Genomic DNA, 21,589 nt, shown 5'->3' on the forward strand with positions numbered 1-21,589 from the left:
AGGTTCTGCTCTGACTTGTGGGAGAGCATCAGGTCTCCTCTGTCTGTCTGCCAGCCCATCTGGCCAATGTCAAACATACCCTGTGGGAATATCTGGGACAAGGAGAGTTCAAGTTCTCTTTTGACAGAGCGAAGGCCATTTTCGCAGTTTGCCTCTGTCATTGATTGACAGAAAATATGAGTAGTGTACATTTTTCCTTCCGCCTCACCCCACCTCACTCTTTAAAAAAAAAAGAAAACCTCCAAATAGTTACCCAGTGCTTTTATCTTCTATATAATGATGTAGCTTTATCTAGTATTCATTTGATTTCTACCCAGCAGAAGCGGAGTTTCTGTACTATATGCCGCCCTGTTATTTCTGATGTGTTTTATGGATTTTTTTCCACTGTAGTATAGTGTTGATCTTGTGAATCAATATTGTGGACGAGCGACAGTAGACCGACCAATGTGGAGAGTTAGACTTCAGAACCCAAACTCATAGAGGAATATTTCCAACCCTTCTGTCACTCTCTTCTCCCTCATCACTTATCCCCTCTCAGTTAGACAGAAAAGCTTGGTCTTCCTTATCTTTTTTGGGGGCATTTTCTCCATCTTTCTCTCTAGCCCTCGTTCCCCTCTCTCTCACTCCCTCATCGAGGGACAACCTCACTGTTTTTTGTCTTCTTCGAGAGATCAATTAAGATTAATAAATCAAGTAGGTTTTTTGAAAACTCAAGCATGTGAACCAGCTCCACTCACCCGCTCACCCGTTGTGCTCAGAAACGTTAAAGAGGAACAAAGGGGGGAGAGAAAGGTAGGGGATTGTCGTTTGCAGTGCCATTTACTTTTTACATCATCATCTTTTCTGACTTTTCTGGCTCAAGGCTGAAGTTATTTGCTGACCTTTCCAAGGCTCCCAGCTGTGTCTGTGGATGATGACAGAGTACTCCTGCCAACACCACTCACTGAATGATCACTAATGAGGGGAACCCGCCGGCACGATTGCAGAAATAATTGTCATTTTACTCCCATTGAATGGGATTCATACTAATTGAAGCATGCTTATTTCACATTGTGTACATCCAACTACGTGGGATTTATCTAAGTGTTCCCCTTTTGTTGTTTTATTCAGCCTCACGTCATAAAGGAGGCTACATGTCCAGGGTTTGTGTGCATACCCGAGGGCCCCAGTTGGTCCCAGGGAGATATCTTCATGTGCTTGGGGACGTGGTGTACTGGATGTACCTAAAACTCAGTGAAGTTTCATTTTGACTTCATTTCACCAGGAAGATAGCTGTGGGGGATTCCAGGGGGAGACACCCTTGGGTTTTCTGAACTCAATGGGACTTCCTGGTAACCTGGTCAAGCAGATTGACTGCTGCGTTCACAAGATCAGGCTTGGTTTCACAAGGCTAACTTCCTGGTGAAATAAAGTCAAAATGATACGTCACTGAGGTACATCCACTACATCCCCAGAAGGTTATTTATGAACTCAGTGTCTTATATGATCTCTATGGCTTTTGATCATTATTTATACATGTCAACTCCAGAACAACCACTTGACCCCTCAGTCTCTCGGCCCTGCCTCATTAAGGTGGCTATACAGTGGCTTGTGAAAGTATTCACCCCCTCTTGGCATTTTTCCTATTTTGTGGCCTTACAACCTGGAATTAAAATGAATTTCTGGGGGGGTTTGTATAATTTGACTTACACAACCTGCCGACCATTTTGAAGATGCAATTTTTTTTTTGTGAAACAAAAGACAAAAAAACGGAAAACTGGAGCATGCATAACTATTCAACCCCCAAAGCCAATACTTTGTAGAGCCACCTTTTGCAAAAATTACAGCTGCAAGTCTCTTGGGGTATGTCTCTTTAAGCTTTGCACATCTAGCCACTGGGATGTTTGCCCATTCTTCAAGGCAAAACTGCCTCAGCTCCTTCAAGTTGGATGGGCTCCGCTGGTGTACAGCAATCTTTAAGTCATACCACAGATTCTCAATTGGATTGAGGTCTGGGCTTTGACTAGGCCATTCCAAGACATTTATATGTTTGCCCTTAAACCACTCAACTGTTGCGTTAGCGGTATGCTTAGGGTCATGGTCCTGCTGGAACGTGAACCTCCGTCCCAGTATAAAATCTCTGAAAGACTAAAACAGATTTCCTTCAAGAATTTCCCTGTATTAAGCGCCATCCACCATTCCTTCAATTCTGACCAGTTTCCCCGTCTCTGCCGATGAAAACATCCCCACAGCATGATGCTGCCACCACCATGCTTCACTGGGGATGATGTTCTTGGGGTCATGAGAGGTGTTGGGTTTGCGCCAGACATAGCATTTTCCTTGAAGGCCAAAAAGCTCAATTTTCGTCTCATCTGACCAGAGCACCTTCTTCCATATGTTTGGGGAGTCTCCCACATGCCTTTTGGCGAACACCAAACGTGGTTGGATATTTTTTTCTTTAAGAAATTGCTTTTTTTCTGGCCACTCTTCCATAAAGCCCAGCTCTGTGGAGTGTACAGTTTAAAGTGGTCTTATGGACAGAGTATCTGTTTCATTGAACCACTTCATTTTTTTATAACCACACCCTGATCTGTACTTCTCCACAACTTTGTTCCTGACCTGTTTGGAGAGCTTCATGGTGCCCCTTGCTTAGTGGTGTTGCAGACTCTGGGGCCTTTCAGAACAGGTGTATATATACTGAGAGCTTGTGACAGATCATGTGACACTTAGATTGCACACAGGTGGACTTTATTTAACTAATTATGTGACTTCTGAAGGTAATTGGTTGCACCAGATCTTATTTAGGGGCTTCATAGCAAAGGGGGGGAATACATATGCATGCACCACTTTGCCTTTAAAAAAATATGTATATACTTTTTTGAAACCAGTAATTTTTTTCATTTCCCTTCACCGTTTTTACTATTTTGTGTATGTCCCTTCCATGAAATCCAAATAAAAATCTATTTAAATTACAGGTTGTAATGCAACAAAATAGGAAAAATGCCAATTGGGAAGAATACTTTTGCAAGGCACTGTATGTCCAGGGTTTCTGTGCATACCTGAGGGCCCCAGTTTATCTCCATGTGCTTGGAAAGGGCTCCTGCTACATTGATGGAGCTGCTTTCAAGGTGGAAAAGAGTACTCTGACATCCTCAAAAAGAGACAGTCAGAGCCAAAAAGAGTCCCTCCAACATGTATGCACGCACATTTTGTTTTACTATCCTTGTGGGGACCAAACAATTGATTCCCATTCAAAATCCTATTTTCCCTAACCCCTAGTCCTAAACTTAGCCCTAACTCCTAACCCTAATTGTAACCCTACACTTAACCCCAAAGCCTATAATTTTCCTTGTGGGCACACACATGCAGCACGCATGCACACACACACACGCACGCATGCACGCACGCACGCACACACACACACACACACCATTCCTCTCTCCTGTATGGGCGAACCCTTTTACGGAAGTGTCCTGTCAGTGCCATTGAGTCAGGTAGACAACCAGAGAAAGGGGAAAACCAGCGGGACCCTAATACACAGGAAGTGACTGAAAAGAAGGGTTGCACCAAGATTTCATGATCTCCTAAATGTCCTTAAAAGCGTTAGGTGAAACCGAATTACAGTTCTCCTGGCGTTTGTGGATTAGTCGTGTTGACAGGCGTGCGTCGGGCGAACAGATTCAGTCTTGAGAGTCACAGCAAAGGTTTGCAGGGCATTCAGGGGGAGTAAAAGAGGAACAGAGGGGGAAGAGTTTCTCTCACACAAAGCTGAAGGAACTCACACATCCATGTAGAAGCCTCGTCCTACTACGAACTTATTCGGGGTGTTCCTCAGGGGTCTGTACTTTCCCCTCTAAAATGACTAACACAGACCATGGAGTCTCTCCTTGACAATGAGAGAGTTCACTGGCCCTGAACCAGTTGGGAGAAGTATAAACCATTACAGAGAGAGTGATCAACAGACACCAGTGCAGGTGTTTTTTATTCCCAGTGACTCAGAGAAAGATATTCCATGAAAAGCACAGCACATGTTAAGGGTCTCTATTTTCCAGTCATCATGTGTTCCGAATTATTCTCTTTTGCCAACTTTCCACCATATGTATTGAAGTTTCTAAAAAAGATCCTTTGGAGGGTGAAAGACAATGTATGTGTTCCTGGAATGTTTTCTGTAGGTTCCCCTTGAATTGAAATATACAGTGTTTTTTGACAGGGCATCTTGCAGGCATACATTTTCTCGGTGTGGGGGAATATGCGTGCTTGGCTACACGGGCAGTGTTAGACACCTAAGAACAACAGCATTGATATCTGAATAGTAATTAGCAGCATGCTACATACTCCAAACAGACATAGCTGCCTAGACTTCATAATGAGAAGAGCTCACTGGGGGGTGGTGGTGAGAGGGGCCTCAAGGATTCTGTTTGGGACTCTGTCTGCGTCAGTCAACTTTGTTATGTTTTAGCCTTGTGATCAGCATCCAAATGTGTTTAATTAAAGAACTTCTGGAAATATTCGTCCAAACTTTATTGATAGACTCTTAGAATGACCTTTGGTTTAAAAGGATAAAGATTAGCTGTTGCAGAGAAAGTGTGGTCTACTGATAGAGAGTATGGTTTCATACGTGTGGTCTAGTGATTCACATTATTTAGCAGACACGCTAATCCAGAGTGATTTACAGGAGCAATTTGGATTAAGTGCCTTGCTCAAGGGCACATGGACAGTTTGTCAGCTTGGTGATTCAAACCAGCAACCTTTTTGTTAATGTGCCCAACGCTCTTTAACCGCTAGGCTACCTGCCTCCACTGATGAAAGGCATTGTCTGTGATGTCAATATATACAGTTTATTTAAGTCAGTAGAACATTAAGAGTACAGCACATTGGACTTCGTGAAGTGTCATCAGCATTAACTTTAGAATTATTGCAGTTCTTCCTGCAAGTGTGTGTGTGTGTGTGTGTGTGTGTGTGTGTGTGTGTGTGTGTGTGTGTGTGTGTGTGTGTGTGTGTGTGTGAGAGTTAGTTAGTTAGTTAGTCTCCCTGGTCTCATCCGTGCAGCAGCTGGTCTCTGAGCTGTTTACTTTGCGGATGCTCATTACAGAGTGAAACTGTCAGCCTCCACTTTGGGCGCATTAGCATGTTAAGCCTCTCCACTCCACTCTCACCTCCCTAGTCCTGCTCTCATGGTGAACACTTCTGGTCTATCTGGGGCCCAGAGAGAGAGAGAGCGGAGGACGGAGGGGAGGGAGGATGAGGCGAGAGAGAGTGGGGGGGAGCCGTTTGTAGTTTGTTTTTACAACTAACCTCATTAGTATAGCTGGAATGATATTAACGGTCAGGCAGGCAGGCTTTGAACTAATGTCAGTTTGTGTATGAGTCTGGGGGAAAAAATGTAAGTGGGAAAGTGATTAAAAGGATAAACTTGTGCCAGGCAGGCTCTAGGACACACTGTCTGAAGTGATGATCTGCCTGGTGTCACGAGTGTGTGTTTTTGCATGCATTTCTGTGTGCGTTAGAGGTCTTTGCAGATCCACCTGTACCCGTATACCCGAGACCTGATCCGGATAATGTCACGGATCTGGGTTGGATCTGATATGATTGTCACGGGTCTCGGGTACAGTATGTGTAATTTTAACTGACTTGTCCCTAAGGGCTAGTGCATTTCCGTGTGTGACTCCTGCAGTAGAGAAAGAGAGAGAAAAATGGTATGATAATAGGCTACAACAACCAATAGCCAACAGGTAGGCAGGCTGCTACTTAATTTTCTGAATGGAGATGTTATTTGTGACTGTAAGATCAGAAAGTGCATGCACTGCAGCCTCAGTTAGTCTAGGTAGCTAACATTAGCTAGCTTAACTAGGTTCTTGTCCCGGTTTGATGCAGACAGGCAGTCCAAGACAGGTACTACGCAATCATATTTGAGGATAAATGACCTAGCCATGGCAGCTATTAGACTATTAGGCTTGCTTGCTGTCTCTCCTATCTCTCTCCCTCCCTCCTCCCTGCTCCCCATGTCACTCGGTCACAGTATGGTCCATCCCTCCTCCCTGCTCCCCATGTCACTCGCTCACAGTATGGTCCCTCCCTCCTCCCTGCTCCCCATGTCACTCGCTCACAGTATGGTCCCTCCCTCCTCCCTGCTCCCCATGTCACTCGCTCACAGTATGGTCCCTCCCCTGACTGCTCCCCATGTCACTCACTCACAGTATGGTCCCTCCCCTGCCTGCTCCCCATGTCACTCGCTCACAGTATGGTCCCTCCCCTGCCTGCTCCCCATGTCACTCGTTCACAGTATGGTCCCTCCCCTGCCTGCTCCCCATGTCACTTGCTCACAGTATGGTCCCTCCCTCCTCCCTGCTCCCCATGTCACTCGCTCACAGTATGGTCCCTCCCCTGCCTGCTCCCCATGTCACTCGTTCACAGTATGGTCATTCCCTCCTCCCTGCTCCCCATGTCACTCGCTCACAGTATGGTCCCTCCCTCCTCCCTGCTCCCCATGTCACTCGCTCACAGTATGGTCCCTCCCCTGCCTGCTCCCCATGTCACTCACTCACAGTATGGTCCCTCCCCTGCCTGCTCCCCATGTCACTCGCTCACAGTATGGTCCCTCCCCTGCCTGCTCCCCATGTCACTCGTTCACAGTATGGTCCCTCCCCTGCCTGCTCCCCATGTCACTCCCTCACAGTATGGTCCCTCCCCTGCCTGCTCCCCATGTCACTCGTTCACAGTATGGTCCCTCCCCTGCCTGCTCCCCATGTCACTCGTTCACAGTATGGTCCCTCCCCTGCCTGCTCCCCATATCACTCGCTCACAGTATGGTCCCTCCCCTGCCTGCTCCCCATGTCACTCGCTCACAGTATGGTCCCTCCCCTGCCTACTCCCCATGTCACTCGTTCACAGTATGGTCCCTCCCCTGCCTGCTCCCCATGTCACTCGCTCACAGTATGGTCCCTCCCCTCCCTCCTCCCCATGTCACTCGTTCACAGTATGGTCCCTCCCCTGCCTGCTCCCCATGTCACTTGCTCACAGTATGGTCCCTCCCTCCTCCCTGCTCCCCATGTCACTTGCTCACAGTATGGTCCCTCCCTCCTCCCTGCTCCCCATGTCACTCGCTCACAGTATGGTCCCTCCCTCCTCCCTCCTCCCCATGTCACTTGCTCACAGTATGGTCCCTCCCTCCTCCCTCCTCCCCATGTCACTCGCTCACAGTATGGTCCCTCCCTCCTCCCTGGTCCCCATGTCACTTGCTCACAGTATGGTTCCTCCCTCCTCTCTGCTCCCCATGTCATTCGCTCACAGTATGGTCCCTCCCCTGCCTGCTCCCCATGTCACTTGCTCACAGTATGGTCCCTCCCTCCTCCCTGCTCCCCATGTCACTCGCTCACAGTATGGTCCCTCCCCTGCCTGCTCCCCATGTCACTCGTTCACAGTATGGTCATTCCCTCCTCCCTGCTCCCCATGTCACTCGCTCACAGTATGGTCCCTCCCTCCTCCCTGCTCCCCATGTCACTCGCTCACAGTATGGTGCCTCCCCTGCCTGCTCCCCATGTCACTCACTCACAGTATGGTCCCTCCCCTGCCTGCTCCCCATGTCACTCGCTCACAGTATGGTCCCTCCCCTGCCTGCTCCCCATGTCACTCGTTCACAGTATGGTCCCTCCCCTGCCTGCTCCCCATGTCACTCCCTCACAGTATGGTCCCTCCCCTGCCTGCTCCCCATGTCACTCGTTCACAGTATGGTCCCTCCCCTGCCTGCTCCCCATGTCACTCGTTCACAGTATGGTCCCTCCCCTGCCTGCTCCCCATGTCACTCGCTCACAGTATGGTCCCTCCCCTGCCTGCTCCCCATGTCACTCGCTCACAGTATGGTCCCTCCCCTGCCTACTCCCCATGTCACTCGTTCACAGTATGGTCCCTCCCCTGCCTGCTCCCCATGTCACTCGCTCACAGTATGGTCCCTCCCCTCCCTCCTCCCCATGTCACTCGCTCACAGTATGGTCCCTCCCCTGCCTGCTCCCCATGTCACTTGCTCACAGTATGGTCCCTCCCTCCTCCCTGCTCCCCATGTCACTTGCTCACAGTATGGTCCCTCCCTCCTCCCTGCTCCCCATGTCACTCGCTCACAGTATGGTCCCTCCCTCCTCCCTCCTCCCCATGTCACTTGCTCACAGTATGGTCCCTCCCTCCTCCCTCCTCCCCATGTCACTCGCTCACAGTATGGTCCCTCCCTCCTCCCTGCTCCCCATGTCACTTGCTCACAGTATGGTTCCTCCCTCCTCTCTGCTCCCCATGTCATTCGCTCACAGTATGGTCCCTCCCCTGCCTGCTCCCCATGTCACTTGCTCACAATATGGTCCCTCCCTCCTCCCTCCTCCCCATGTCACTTGTTCACAGTATGGTCCCGCCCTCCTCCCTCCTCCCCATGTCACTTGCTCACAGTATGGTTCCTCCCTCCTCCCTGCTCCCCATGTCACTCGCTCACAGTATGGTCCCTCCCCTGCCTGCTCCACATGTCACTTGCTCACAGTATGGTCCCTCCCTCCTCCCTCCTCCCCATGTCACTTGCTCACAGTATGGTCATTCCCTCCTCCCTGCTCCCCATGTCACTTGCTCACAGTATGGTTCCTCCCTCCTCCCTGCTCCCCATGTCACTCGCTCACAGTATGGTCCCTCCCTCCTCCCTGCTCCCCATGTCACTCGCTCACAGTATGGTCCCTCCCTCCTCCCTCCTCCCCATGTCACTCGCTCACAGTATGGTCCCTCCCTCCTCCCTGCTCCCCATTTCACTCGCTCACAGTATGGTTCCTCCCTCCTCCCTCCTCCCTGCTCCCCATGTCACTCGCTCACAGTATGGTTCCTCCCTCCTCCCTGCTCCCCATGTCACTCGCTCACAGTATGGTCCCTCCCTCCTCCCTCCTCCCCATGTCACTTGTTCACAGTATGGTCCCGCCCTCCTCCCTCCTCCCCATGTCACTTGCTCACAGTATGGTTCCTCCCTCCTCCCTGCTCCCCATGTCACTCGCTCACAGTATGGTCCCTCCCCTGCCTGCTCCACATGTCACTTGCTCACAGTATGGTCCCTCCCTCCTCCCTCCTCCCCATGTCACTTGCTCACAGTATGGTCATTCCCTCCTCCCTGCTCCCCATGTCACTTGCTCACAGTATGGTTCCTCCCTCCTCCCTGCTCCCCATGTCACTCGCTCACAGTATGGTCCCTCCCTCCTCCCTGCTCCCCATGTCACTCGCTCACAGTATGGTCCCTCCCTCCTCCCTCCTCCCCATGTCACTCGCTCACAGTATGGTCCCTCCCTCCTCCCTGCTCCCCATTTCACTCGCTCACAGTATGGTTCCTCCCTCCTCCCTCCTCCCTGCTCCCCATGTCACTCGCTCACAGTATGGTTCCTCCCTCCTCCCTGCTCCCCATGTCACTCGCTCACAGTATGGTCCCTCCCTCCTCCCTCCTCCCCATGTCACTCGCTCACAGTATGGTTCCTCCCTCCTCCCTGCTCTCCATGTCACTCGCTCACAGTATGGTCCCTCCCTCCTCCCTCCTCCCCATGTCACTTGCTCACAGTATGGTTCCTCCCTCCTCCCTGCTCCCCATGTCATTCGCTCACAGTATGGTTCCTCCCCTGCCTGCTTGAGCAGAACCGCTCTCCCTCTTCTCACACTGTATCAGCTCCGGTTAATAAAGTAGCTAAAAAACATATTTTTCCACTGCTTTCCTCCCTCAGGTTGGATCAGACCGGGTCTGGACCCGAACAGGTTTATACAGAACGGGTCTAGTTGTCCCCGGGTCCGTTCGGAACGGGTCTCTATATGATTTGTATTTATTTATTTATTTATGCATATTGGGTCTAGGTGGGAAAGCCCCAGGTCCATTTTAGGACGGGTCCAACTATTTGGGTCCGTGAGGCGTGTGTGTGTGTGTGTCTGTGTCTGTGTCCTGTCCTCACTGTGACCTGATCAGAGTTTATCCTGGTCAGCTCACATGGCCAGAAAAAACTCTTGGCCCTAGGTAGGCTAGGTATGACTATGGGCCGCTGGTATGTCTTAAATTTGCTGGGTCACTGCCTCAATGCTATTCTGCATGTGTTTCATCCAAAGTAGTATAATTTCTCCCTAAAGCAATGAAGAATAGTCCACTGAGACAGTGATTTATGAGAGTGGCAGAAGATTAATGACCAGACCAGAGTTTTGGCTCCATCACTGGACCACTGCCTTTTTGACCATAAAAATATTATTGTTCTATGTAATTATGCTGCTAGGATCCACTGATGTACAATATAGCCCGTTTCTCATTTCAGTTTAACTACTTAAAATGGTCAGTAGTTGAGAATGTCTTGGCTTACAAATTATATTGAGGAGAGAACAGAATTATTGAGCTAATAAAGGAGTTATATTGTGATCACCTTTTACATTTTTGAGGAATGGAAAATATTGGTATGATAAAAAATGACTCATGACTTTTAAATTGATCTATTCCTAAATCATAACATGTTTACATTATTGCTTTATTTCTCTTAGAATAAAGTGTAACCTATGTCACTGCAACTAAAAACAGCCTATTCCTCCTATACTGTACCGCTTTTACTCATCTCCCCTCTTCCTCTTTATCTGTGCTCCCCAGGGGTCTCCTACTCCTACCTGCAGGGGCAGCCGCTGGCTGAGGAGGACGTGGCAGTGGATGTGAAGTTGTACAGTCACCGGTGGAGGAGGTGGCTGTCCCCAGAACAACCACGTAACATGGACAATAACAGGGCCAGCCAGGACCAGGATCAGCAGGACCAAGACCAGAGTCAAGACCAGCCTGAGGGGAACTTCCCAGGCCTGCTCTCAGCAGAGGACAGCCAGGACACTGACAACAGCTCCCAGATAGAGGTACATTTACACCAACAGTGTTTCCCCTACCATTACTCAGCAGGATACAAAGGAGGGATCCACTTCTTACCTCTGTTGCCCACTGTAAAAACATTATATTTTCTTAAGTGGTTTGATATTTGCAGTGGTGAAAAAGTACTCAATTGTCATACTTGAATAAAAGTACAGATACCTTAATAGAAAATAACTCAAGTAAAAGTGAAAGACACCCAGTGAAATATTACTTGAGTAAAAGTTTCAAAGTACTTGGTTTAAAACATACTTGGGTATCAAAAGTAAATGGAATTGCTAAAATTAAGTATCAAATGTAAAATGATAAATCATTTCAAATTCCTTATATTAAGCAAACCAGACGACGGCACATTTTTTTTATACACTCAGACATCATTTACAAATGAAGCATTTGTGTTTAGTGAGCCTGTCAAATCAGAGGCAGTAGGGATGACCAGGGATGTTCTCTTAAAGTGTGTGAATTGGACCATTTTCTAGTCCTGCTAAGCATTCAAAATGTAACAAATACTTTTGGGTGTCAGGGAAAATATATAAAAAGTTAAAGTACATTATTTTCTTTAGGAGTGTAGTGAAGAGTACAGATACCCCCCAAAAACGACTTAAGTAGTACTTTAAAGTATTTTAAATTAAGTACTTTACACCACTGGATATTTGTAGCACCAAACCTGTTTACCATGAACTAGTGCGTGTTGGTAATTTTTTCTGGGTAAGACCTATTATTGGATTCCTGGATTCCTGTCATTGTTGTTGAGCTCCTCATACTTTCCTTTGTTTGCTGAAGAGCGGAGGCTTACCAGAACTCTGTTACTTCAGGGGGCTTGGTGTTCCGCCAAGGAGAAACTATTTAGGGGAAACACTTGGGCCCACAGAGTGAACACCCCAGATAACCCTCTGAGACAGGGAGGGAGAATGTCTGGATTTACCTGTGAGGTTTCTATTAGAATATGAACAGAGCCTAAACTGCATTAGTTCCTCAATCCTCTTTAATCTACAACTACAATATTCCTGGGCAACTCTCTGAGGAGAAAAAGTAGACAACCCGAGAACAGAGTGATTAGATGAAAATCAGGACTAGGGGACCTTTTGGCGGATTAATACTTAATATCAAATTAAAGCTCAGCACACCCCTAGGTAGTCATTCATCATAACTTGCTGTGTGTGGACTGAGGGTGAGTCACCTTAAAGTACCCCAGAAAGAGACCAGAACAACAGGTTATTAAAACCTCTCTGGGATCTGTGAGACGGTAGCGTCCCACTTGACCAAAAGCCAGAGAAAATGCAGAGCGCCAAATTCAAATAAATTCCTATAAAAATCAGACTTTCATGAAATCACACATGTAAGATACCAAATTAAAGCTACACGTGTTGTGAATCCAACCAATATGTCAGATTTCAAAAGGCTTTTCGGGGGAAGCAAACGATGCTATTATCTGAGGATAGCACCTCCATAAACAAAAGAGAGAAAACATTTCAACCCTGCAGGCGCGACACAAAACACAGAAATAAAAATATAAATCATGCCTTACCTTTGACGAGCTTCTTCTGTTGGCATTCCAATATGTCCCATAAACATCACAAATGGTCCTTTTGTTCGATTAATTCCATCCATATATATTCAAAATGTCAATTTATTTGGAGCGTTTGATCCAGAAAAACACCGGTTCCAACTTGCGCAACGTGTGTAACGGTTTTCTTGGGCTGAAGGAGAGGCGGACCAAAATGCAGCGTGGTGGTTATTCATGGTTCTTTAATGAAGAAAACTATACATGAATAAACTAACAAAACAATAAACGTGCGAAAACCTAAACAGCCTATCTGGTGACAACAAACACAAAGACAGGAACAATCACCCACAACCTAACAAAAACCCCAAGACAAAACACACCACATACAAAACCCATGTCACACCCTGGCCTGACCAAATTAATAAAGAAAACACAAAATACTAAGACCAGGGCGTGACAGAACCCCCCCCCCCCCCCCAAGGTGCGGACTCCCGACCGCACAACTAAACCCATAGGGGAGGGTCCGGGTGGGCGTCTGTCCATGGTGGCGGCTCCGGCGCGGGACGTGGACCCCACTCCAACAAAGTCTTAGTCCCTTTGCCTTGCGTCCTTAGATAGGCGATCCTCGCCGCCGACCTTGGCCTAGTAGTCCTCACCAAGGGCCCCACTGGACTGAGGGGCAGCTCGGGACTGAGGTAGCTCGGGACTGAGGGGTAGCTTGGGACTGAGGCGTAGCTCAGCACTGAGGGGTAGCTCAGCACTGAGAGGAAGCTCAGCACTGAGAGGAAGCTCAGCACTGAGAGGAAGCTCAGGCAGGTAGTTGGCTCTGGCAGATCCTGGCTGGCTGGCAGTTCTGGCAGATCCTGGCTGACTGGCAGTTCTGGCAGATCCTGGCTGACTGGCGGATCCTGGCTGAAAGGCGGATCCTGGCTGAATAGCGGATCCTGGCTGAATAGCGGATCTGGAAGATCCTGGCTGACTGGCAGCTCTGGCTGCTCCATGCTGACTGGCAACTCTGGCTGCTCCATGCTGACTGGCAGCTCTGGCTGCTCCATGCTGACTAGCTGCTCTGGCTGCTCCATGCTGACTGGCTGCTCCATGCTGACTGGCGACTCTGGCTGCTCCATGCTGACTGGGGGCTCTGGCTGCTCCATTCTGACTGGCGGCTCTGTCTGCTCCATGCTGACTGGCGGCTCTGGCTGCTCCATGCTGACTGGCGGCTCTGGCTGCTCCATGCTGACTGGCGTTTCTTGCTGCTCCATGCTGACTGGCGTTTCTTGCTGCTCCATGCTGACTGGCGGCTCTGGCTGCTCCATGCTGACTGGCGGCTCTGGCTGCTCCATGCAGACTGGCAGCTCTGGCGGCTCCTTGCAGACTGGCAGCTCTGGACAGGCGGGAGACTCCGGCAGCGCTGTAGAAGCGGAAGGCTCTGGCAGCGCTAAACAGGCGGGAGACTCCGGCAGCGCAGTAGAGGCGGAAGGCTCTGGCAGCGCTGGACAGGCGAGGCGCACTGTAGGCCTGATGCGTGGTGCTGGCACTGGTGGTACTGGGTCGAGAACACGCACAGGAAGCCTGGTGCGGGGAGCTGCCACCGGAGGGCTGATGCGTGGAGGTGGTACTGGATAGACCGGACCGTGCAGGCGCACTGGAGCTCTTGAGCACCGAGCCTGCCCAACCTTACCTGGTTGAATGCTCCCGGTCGCCCTGCCAGTGCGGCGAGGTGAAATAGCCCGCACTGGGCTATGCAGGCGAACCGGGGACACCGAGTGCAAGGCTGGTGCCATGTAAGCCAGCCCAAGGAGACGCACTGGGGACCAGATGCGTAGAGCCGGCTTCATGGCACTTGGCTCGATGCTCACTGTAGCCCGGCCGATACGCGGAGCTGGAATGTACCGCACCGGGCTATGCACCCGCACTGGAGACACCGTGCGCACCACAGCATAACACGGTACCTGCTCGGTCTCTCTAGCCCCCCGGTAAGCACAGGAAGTTTGCGCAGGTCTCCTACCTGGCGTAGCCATACTCCCTGTGAGACCCCCCCCCCCCCAATACATTTTTGGGGCTGACTCTCGGGCTTCCATCCGCGTCGCCGTGCTGCCTCCTCATACCAGCGCCTCTCCGCTTTCGCCGCCTCCAGTTCTTCTTTGGGGCGGCGATATTCTCCAGGCTGAGCCCAGGGTCCTTCTCCGTCCAATTCATCCTCCCATGTCCATTCCTCTCGCTGCTCCTGCTGCCGTTTCTCCTGCTGCACCTTGGGGCGGTGACACTCCCCTGGCTTTGCCCAGGGTCCTCTCCCGTCGAGGATTTCTTTCCAAGTCCAGAAGTCCTTATTACGCTGCTCCTGCTGCTGCCCGTTACCACGCCGCTTGGTCCTGTTGTGGTGGGTGATTCTGATTCAAAATGCAGCGTGGTGGTTATTCATGGTTCTTTAATGAAGAAAACTATACATGAATAAACTAACAAAACAATAAACGTGCGAAAACCTAAACAGCCTATCTGGTGACAACAAACACAAAGACAGGAACAATCACCCACGACCTAACAAAAACCCCAAGACAAAACACACCACATACAAAACCCATGTCACACCCTGGCCTGACCAAATTAATAAAGAAAACACAAAATACTAAGACCAGGGCGTGACAACGTGACTACAAAATATCTCAAAAGTTACCTGTAAACTTTGCCAAAACATTTCAAACTACTTTTGTAATAAAACTTTAGGTATTTTTAAAAGTAAATAATCGATACAATTGAAGACGGAATGATCTGTGTTCAATACAGGAAGAAAACAAACTGAAGCATGCTTTCTGGTCATGCACCTCTATCAAACAGTACACATGAAGTGACCCTCGTTCAAGATGGCCGTACTTCTTCATTACACAAGGGAATAACCTCAACCAATTTCTAAAGACATCCAGTGGAAGCGGTAGGAACTGCAAGTAAGTCCCTTAGAAATGTATTCCCAATGAAAACTCATTGAAAAGAGGGTGACCTCAAAAAAACAATCTGAATGGTTTGTCCTCTGGGTTTTGCCTGCTACATAACTTCTGTTATACTCACAGACATGATTCAAACAGTTTTAGAAACCTCAGAGTGTTTTCTATCCAAATCTACTAATGATATGCATATCCGATGAGTAACAGGCAGTTGAATTTGGGCATGCTTTTCATCCATAATTCCAAATGCTGCCCCCTATCCTAGAGAAGTTTTAAAGGGTAATTCCACCACGTTTTATATTTACAGTGCCTTCAGAAAGTATTCACACCGCTTGACCTTTTCAAAATAAACTGACGTTGAATATCCCTTTAGGCATGGTGAAGTTATTAAGTACACTTTGGATGGTGCATCAATACACCCAGTCCCTATAAAGATACCGTTTCCAGAGAGGAAGGAAACTCAAGGATTTCACCATGATGACTTGGTGACCATGGTGACTTTAAAAAGGTTACAGAGTTTAATGGCTGTGATAGGAGAAAACTGAGGATGGATCAACAATATTGTAGTTACTCCACAATACTAACATAAATGACAGAGTGAAAAGACGGAAGCCTGGACAGTATACAAAATATTCTAAAAACATGCAAGCCAGTTTGCAAGGCACTAAAGTAAACTGCAAACAAATTGGCAAAGAAATTAACTTTATGTCTTGAATAAAAAGCGTTTTTTAGGATAAAAAGAAACGGAATAGAGTAAAGCACAGCAAAATCCTAGAGGAAAACCTGGTTCAGTCTGCTTTCCAACAGAAACTGGGAGACAAATTACCCAGAAAGACTCACAGCTGTAATCGCTGCCAAAGGTGATTATAACATGTATTAACTCAGGGCTGTAAATACTTATGTAAATATGATATTTCGGTATTTCATTTTCAAAACATTTGCAAAAACATTTCTAAAAACATGTTTTCACTTTGTCATTATGAGGTATTTTGTGTAGATGGGTGAGAAAAAACATATATTTAATCAATGAGTTCAGGCTGTAACACAACAAAATGTGGAATAGGTCAAGGGGTGTGAACACTTTCTGAAGGCACTGTATTATCTTCAGCACCATACAGTGTCTACATGAAAGCAACAAGTTTTTATGGTCATAAAAAAATGGCATCGTGAAACTGCATTGAAAGGTAAAAACTGCAATGTGTTTCTAGCCAGGGACAATGCATTTCCCTGCTCCCTCCATCACCTTGAATCTCATAGCCTTAGAAAATCACTGTTTTCTACATAATTATGTTTTTTCATATCTTTTTAAGTACATAATGCAGAAATGTGCTGTTTTCTCAGAGACACTGGTATGATGCTAGACGTAATGATTATGAGGTTGAAAAGTGGTTGTATTCCCCCTTAACTTTGACCTCCTTCTCGACAGTCACAAGGCAATAGACCAGCCGGAGATTAATTTCTGGCTCTTGGTCTGTGTGTCACTGTGTCCCTTTGTAAATGAAAGGCAAGGACCCAGGTCCCTTGTTATTGTGCCTACTAGCCAAGCTCACCATTGCAGCCTAGCGCTCAGGCATTTAGTCATAACGATGGCGGCGGTGCGTCTGGTCCAGACTGATCGTTAAGTCTCTTTGTGACTTCAATCATCTCAGGTCTGCAGCCCGAGCGGCGCTCTGTGTGATAACAGAAGATGTTTTGATCTTCACCTAAACACACACATACACACACATGTGGTCACCCAAACACACACACACTCACGCACACATACAAACACATGCGTGCTAACACACACATGCACAAACATACACACCATGTGCGCCCACACACACACCACCAGGCGCGTAACTTGCCGGGGGGACAGGGGGTCATTACCTCCTCAATATTAGAAACAGGTAAGGTTTACTCTGAAGAGCCAGGCAACTACTGTCTTTATGTGGCTTTTCACCACAGTGCTACTCAGTTCCTCATTTTATGATTGGATACCACTGCCGCTAAATACGCTTTGGTTTGTGCCCGGTCCCCACTCGCACTCTGCACTCTCTCTTTCTCTTTGTGGCATTTGCTGAGGAGAGGTAGCTATATTCACAGCACTCCAATGTGTAAATATTTGGAACATTTTAAACGAGTGAAAGGTCATGAACATTTCATGATTGTATTGCTATGTTGTTATGTAACTAGTGTACTACTGGTGATGAGATATTGTGTAAAAATAGTTTTATACCAAGTGATGCAATGCTCATTTGGCTAGGCTAACGTTAGCCTACCTAGCACCAATGCTAGCACCGTATCTAGATATTTTCCTTTTCAACTACAGTTTCAGATGAGCAGCACTCATTGAGTCAGTGTTCACCCTAGTGAAAAAGTAGCTAGTGCCCTTAATGGAGGTGCACAACAACACCAAAGAGTAGAAAAGTGCAGGACAAAATATTTTTTTGTTGTTACAGAGAACTGTAAGTAAAGGAATGAATGTCTACATAGCTAGCTAACTACACTGTACATTTCATAATAGACTGGAACTATGTAATCAGACAGCTAGCAATAACTGTACATATTGCCAGGTAAAAAATAATTTAGCTAATAAAAGCACCATTGAATTCATGTTAATAAGCTAACCCCATCATTGTTAAGGTCAGCCATTCTTGTCATATGATAATGGTATTTGGTCATATGATCATGGCAGGGTGGAAAAACCGAAAATGGAGAGAGCACACCACCCATGTTGAGGCAGGGAGAGGACGAACAGGTCATCAAGTGGGAATTTAAGTTAAAAAGCACTATCAGTTCAACTGATCATTTTTGCTCACTGTAGCCCAAGTACTATAACAAAACAGTTGTTGCCTACATTCTGATTTAATTTGGTTGTCATGGCAAGGGTTAGAGACAGTCAGTGGAGAGAGCGAGAGAGACAACACCGCCCATGTTGATGCAGAGAGAGGACGAACAGGTCATCAGGTGAGAATTTGAAATGTAGTAGTGAGGAAACAATGGTGAAGTCGGAAGTTTACATATACCTCAGTTTTTCACAATTCCTGACATTTAATCCTCGTAAAAATTCCCTGTTTTAGGTCAGTTAGGATCACCACTGTATTTTAAGAATGTGAAATGTCAGAATAATAATAGGGAGAATGATTTATTTCAGCTTTTATTTCTTTCATCACATTCCCAGTGGGTCAGAAGTTTGCATACACTCAATTAGTATTTGGTAGCATTGCCTTTAAATTGTTTAACTTGGGTCAAACGTTTCGGGTAGTCTACCACAAGCTTCCCACAATTTTGTCCCATTCCTCCTGACAGAGCTGGTGTAACTGAATCAGGTTTGTAGGCCTCCTTGCTTGTACACGCTTTTTCAGTTCTGCCCACACATTTTCTATAGGGCTGAGCTCAGGGCTTGGTGGTGGCCACTCCAATACCTTGACTTTGCTGTCCTGAAGCCATTTTGCCACAACTTTGGAAGTTTGCTTGTGGTCAATGTCCATTTGAAAGACCCTTTGCGACCAAGCTTTAACTTCCTGACTGATGTCTTGAGATGTTTCATCAATATATCCACATAATTTTCCTATCTCATGATGCCATCTATTTTGTGAAGTGCACCAGTCCCTCCTGCAGCAAAGCACACCCACAACATGATGCTGCCATCCCCATGCTTCATAGTTGGGATGGTGTTCTTCTGCTTGCAAGCCTCCCCCTTTTTCCTCCAAACATAATGATGGTCATTATGGCCAAACAGTTCTATTTTTGTTTCATCAGACCAGAGGACATTTCTCCAAAAAGTACAATCTTTGTCCCCATGTGCAGTTGCAAACCGTAGTCTGGCTTTTTTATGGTGGTTTTGGAGCTGTGGCTTCTTCTTTGCTGAGCGGCCTTTCAGGCTATATCGATACTACTCTTTTTACTGTGGCTATAGATACTTTTGTACCTGTTTCCTCCAGCATCTTCACAAGGTCCTTTGCCGTTGTTCTGGGATTGATTTGCACTTTTCGTACCAAAGTACGTTCATCTCTAGGAGACAGAACGCGTCTCCTTCCTGAACGGCATGACGGCTGTGTGGTTCCATGGTTTTTATACTTGCTTACTGTTGTTTGTACAGATGAACGTGGTACCTTCAGGCTTTTGGAAATTGCTCCCAAGGATGAAACAGACTTCTGGAGGTCTACAATATTTTTTCTGAGGTCTTTGCTGATTTCTTTTGATGTCAAGCAAAGAGGCACTGAGTTTGAAGGTAGGCCTTGAAATACATCCACAGGCACACCACCTCAATTGACTCAAATTATGTCAATTAGTCTATCAGAAGCTTCTAAAGCCATGATATTATTTTCTGGAATGTTCCAGGCTGTTTAAAGGCACAGTCAACTTAGTGTTTGTAAACTTTTGACCAAGCTGGGAGTGTGATACAGTGAATTGTACGTGAAATAATCTGTCTGTAAACAATTGTTGGAAAAATGACTTGTGTCATGCACAAAGTAGATGTCCTAACTGACTTACCAAAACTATAGTTTGTTAAAACCTCTTTGTGCTGCAATCCCATTAACGGGATGATATGACAACAGCCAGTGAAAGTGCAGGGCGCCAAATTAAAAACAACAGAAATATCATAATTAAAATTCCTCAAACATACATGTGTATCTTATACCGTTTTAAAGATAACCTTGTTGTTAATCCCACCACAGTGTCCGATTTCAAATATGCTTTTCAGCGAAAGCACCACAAAGGATTATGTTAGGTCACCACCAAGCCACAGAAAAAACACAGCCATTTTTCCAGCCAAAGATAGGAGTCACAAAAAGCACAAATAGAGATAAAATGAATCACTAACCTTTGATGATCTTCATCTGATGACACTCATCGGATTTCATGTTACACAATGCATGTTTGTTTTGTTTGATAAAGTTCATATTTATATTAAAAAAATCTGAGTTTACATTGGCGCGTTACATTCACTAGTTCCAAAAACATCCAGTGATTTTGCATAGCCACATCGATTAAACAGAAATACTTATCATAAATGTAGATGATAATACAGGTTATACACATGGAATTATAGATATACCTCTCCTTAATGCAACAGCTGTGTCAGATTTCCAAAAAACGTTACGGAAACGCAAACCATGCAATAATCTGAGACAGCGCTCAGAACAATAGTTAAATTAGCCGCCATGTTGGAGTCAACAGAAACCAGAAATTACATGATAAATATTCCCTTACCTTTGATTATTTTCATCAGAATGCACTCCCAGGAATCCCAGGTCCACAATAAATGCCTGATTTGTTTGATAATGTCCGTTATTTATGTCCAATTAGCTACTATTGTTAGCGTGTTTGGTAAACCTATCCAAACAATGGTGCTGGTCGACCATATCTTCGGACAAAAACTTCAAAAAGTTATATTACAGGTCGAAGAAACATTACAAACTAAGTACAGAATCAATCATTAGGATGTTTTATCATAAATCTTCAATAAAGTTTCCAACCGGAGAATTCCTTTGTGTCTTGAGGAGGAACGGAACGCAGTGTCGTGTCTTTGGCTATGCCGGATTAAGTGATATGACATGCTATTCTATAAAATAATTTCTCCGTCATTAATATTACCTGATTGAGCTAATCATGTAAATGTAATTAACTAGAGAGTCGGGCACTACAAAATAATATTTAAAGAGCTGTTATCTTCCGAATAAACTCTTAAAGACCTAGTAATATTTTACATCAATTGCAGTCAACATTAATCGTCATCTTAATTCAGTCTCATCTGAAAGTTGTAAATTCTTGGTTATCTGCACGAACCCTGGCTAACAAGTTGAACCAGCAATACAAAATTGGGTTTAATTATTTATTTACTAAATACCTAACTAATCACACAGAATTACACATACACATAATTAAATCATAAGTTGATTACAAATTACGTCATAAAGGAAAACGTCCCTAGCAGGCGGGAAAGATATGACAGCTTGTTACACAAAAGAAAAGGGGCTGGGTGAAAGTGAAAGAGCGGGAAGACTGAGAAACAAAGGGCGAAGCTGTGCTACCGTAAATACAGTATCTTATGCATTCTAAATTACCGCCCATTTGGAAAAGGAAAATGCAATAAATATTTACTCTGAGCTGCGCTTCGGTAGGTTGGTGGTAGATGGAAGGCCGTGTTGCCCAACCGAGTCCTTTGTCCCTTGAAGAATGTCTCTGCTGGTAAATTGAATACGTTGTCGTAACGTCGTTGTGTGGTAGACGGGATACTCTGTTCCTTCCTAACCCTCGTTTGCAGCGGCTGTTGCCAACTCACTTCTGTAGTGA

The 21,589-nt window shown here is 46.4% G+C and overlaps 1 protein-coding gene across 1 annotated transcript in view; it reads left to right on the forward strand.

Moving 5' to 3' along the window:
• Window positions 1-21,589, forward strand: part of plxdc2 (plexin domain containing 2) — a 176,261-nt gene that overhangs the window by 62,318 nt on the left and 92,354 nt on the right. The window contains exon 2 of the mRNA XM_021562992.2: window positions 10,601-10,851. Within this exon, the coding sequence (XP_021418667.1) occupies window positions 10,601-10,851 (251 nt within the window). The remainder of the gene's footprint in view (window positions 1-10,600; window positions 10,852-21,589) is intronic.

This window comes from Oncorhynchus mykiss, chromosome 15, assembly GCF_013265735.2.
Source record: "Oncorhynchus mykiss isolate Arlee chromosome 15, USDA_OmykA_1.1, whole genome shotgun sequence".
Classification (NCBI taxonomy): Eukaryota; Metazoa; Chordata; class Actinopteri; order Salmoniformes; family Salmonidae; genus Oncorhynchus; species Oncorhynchus mykiss.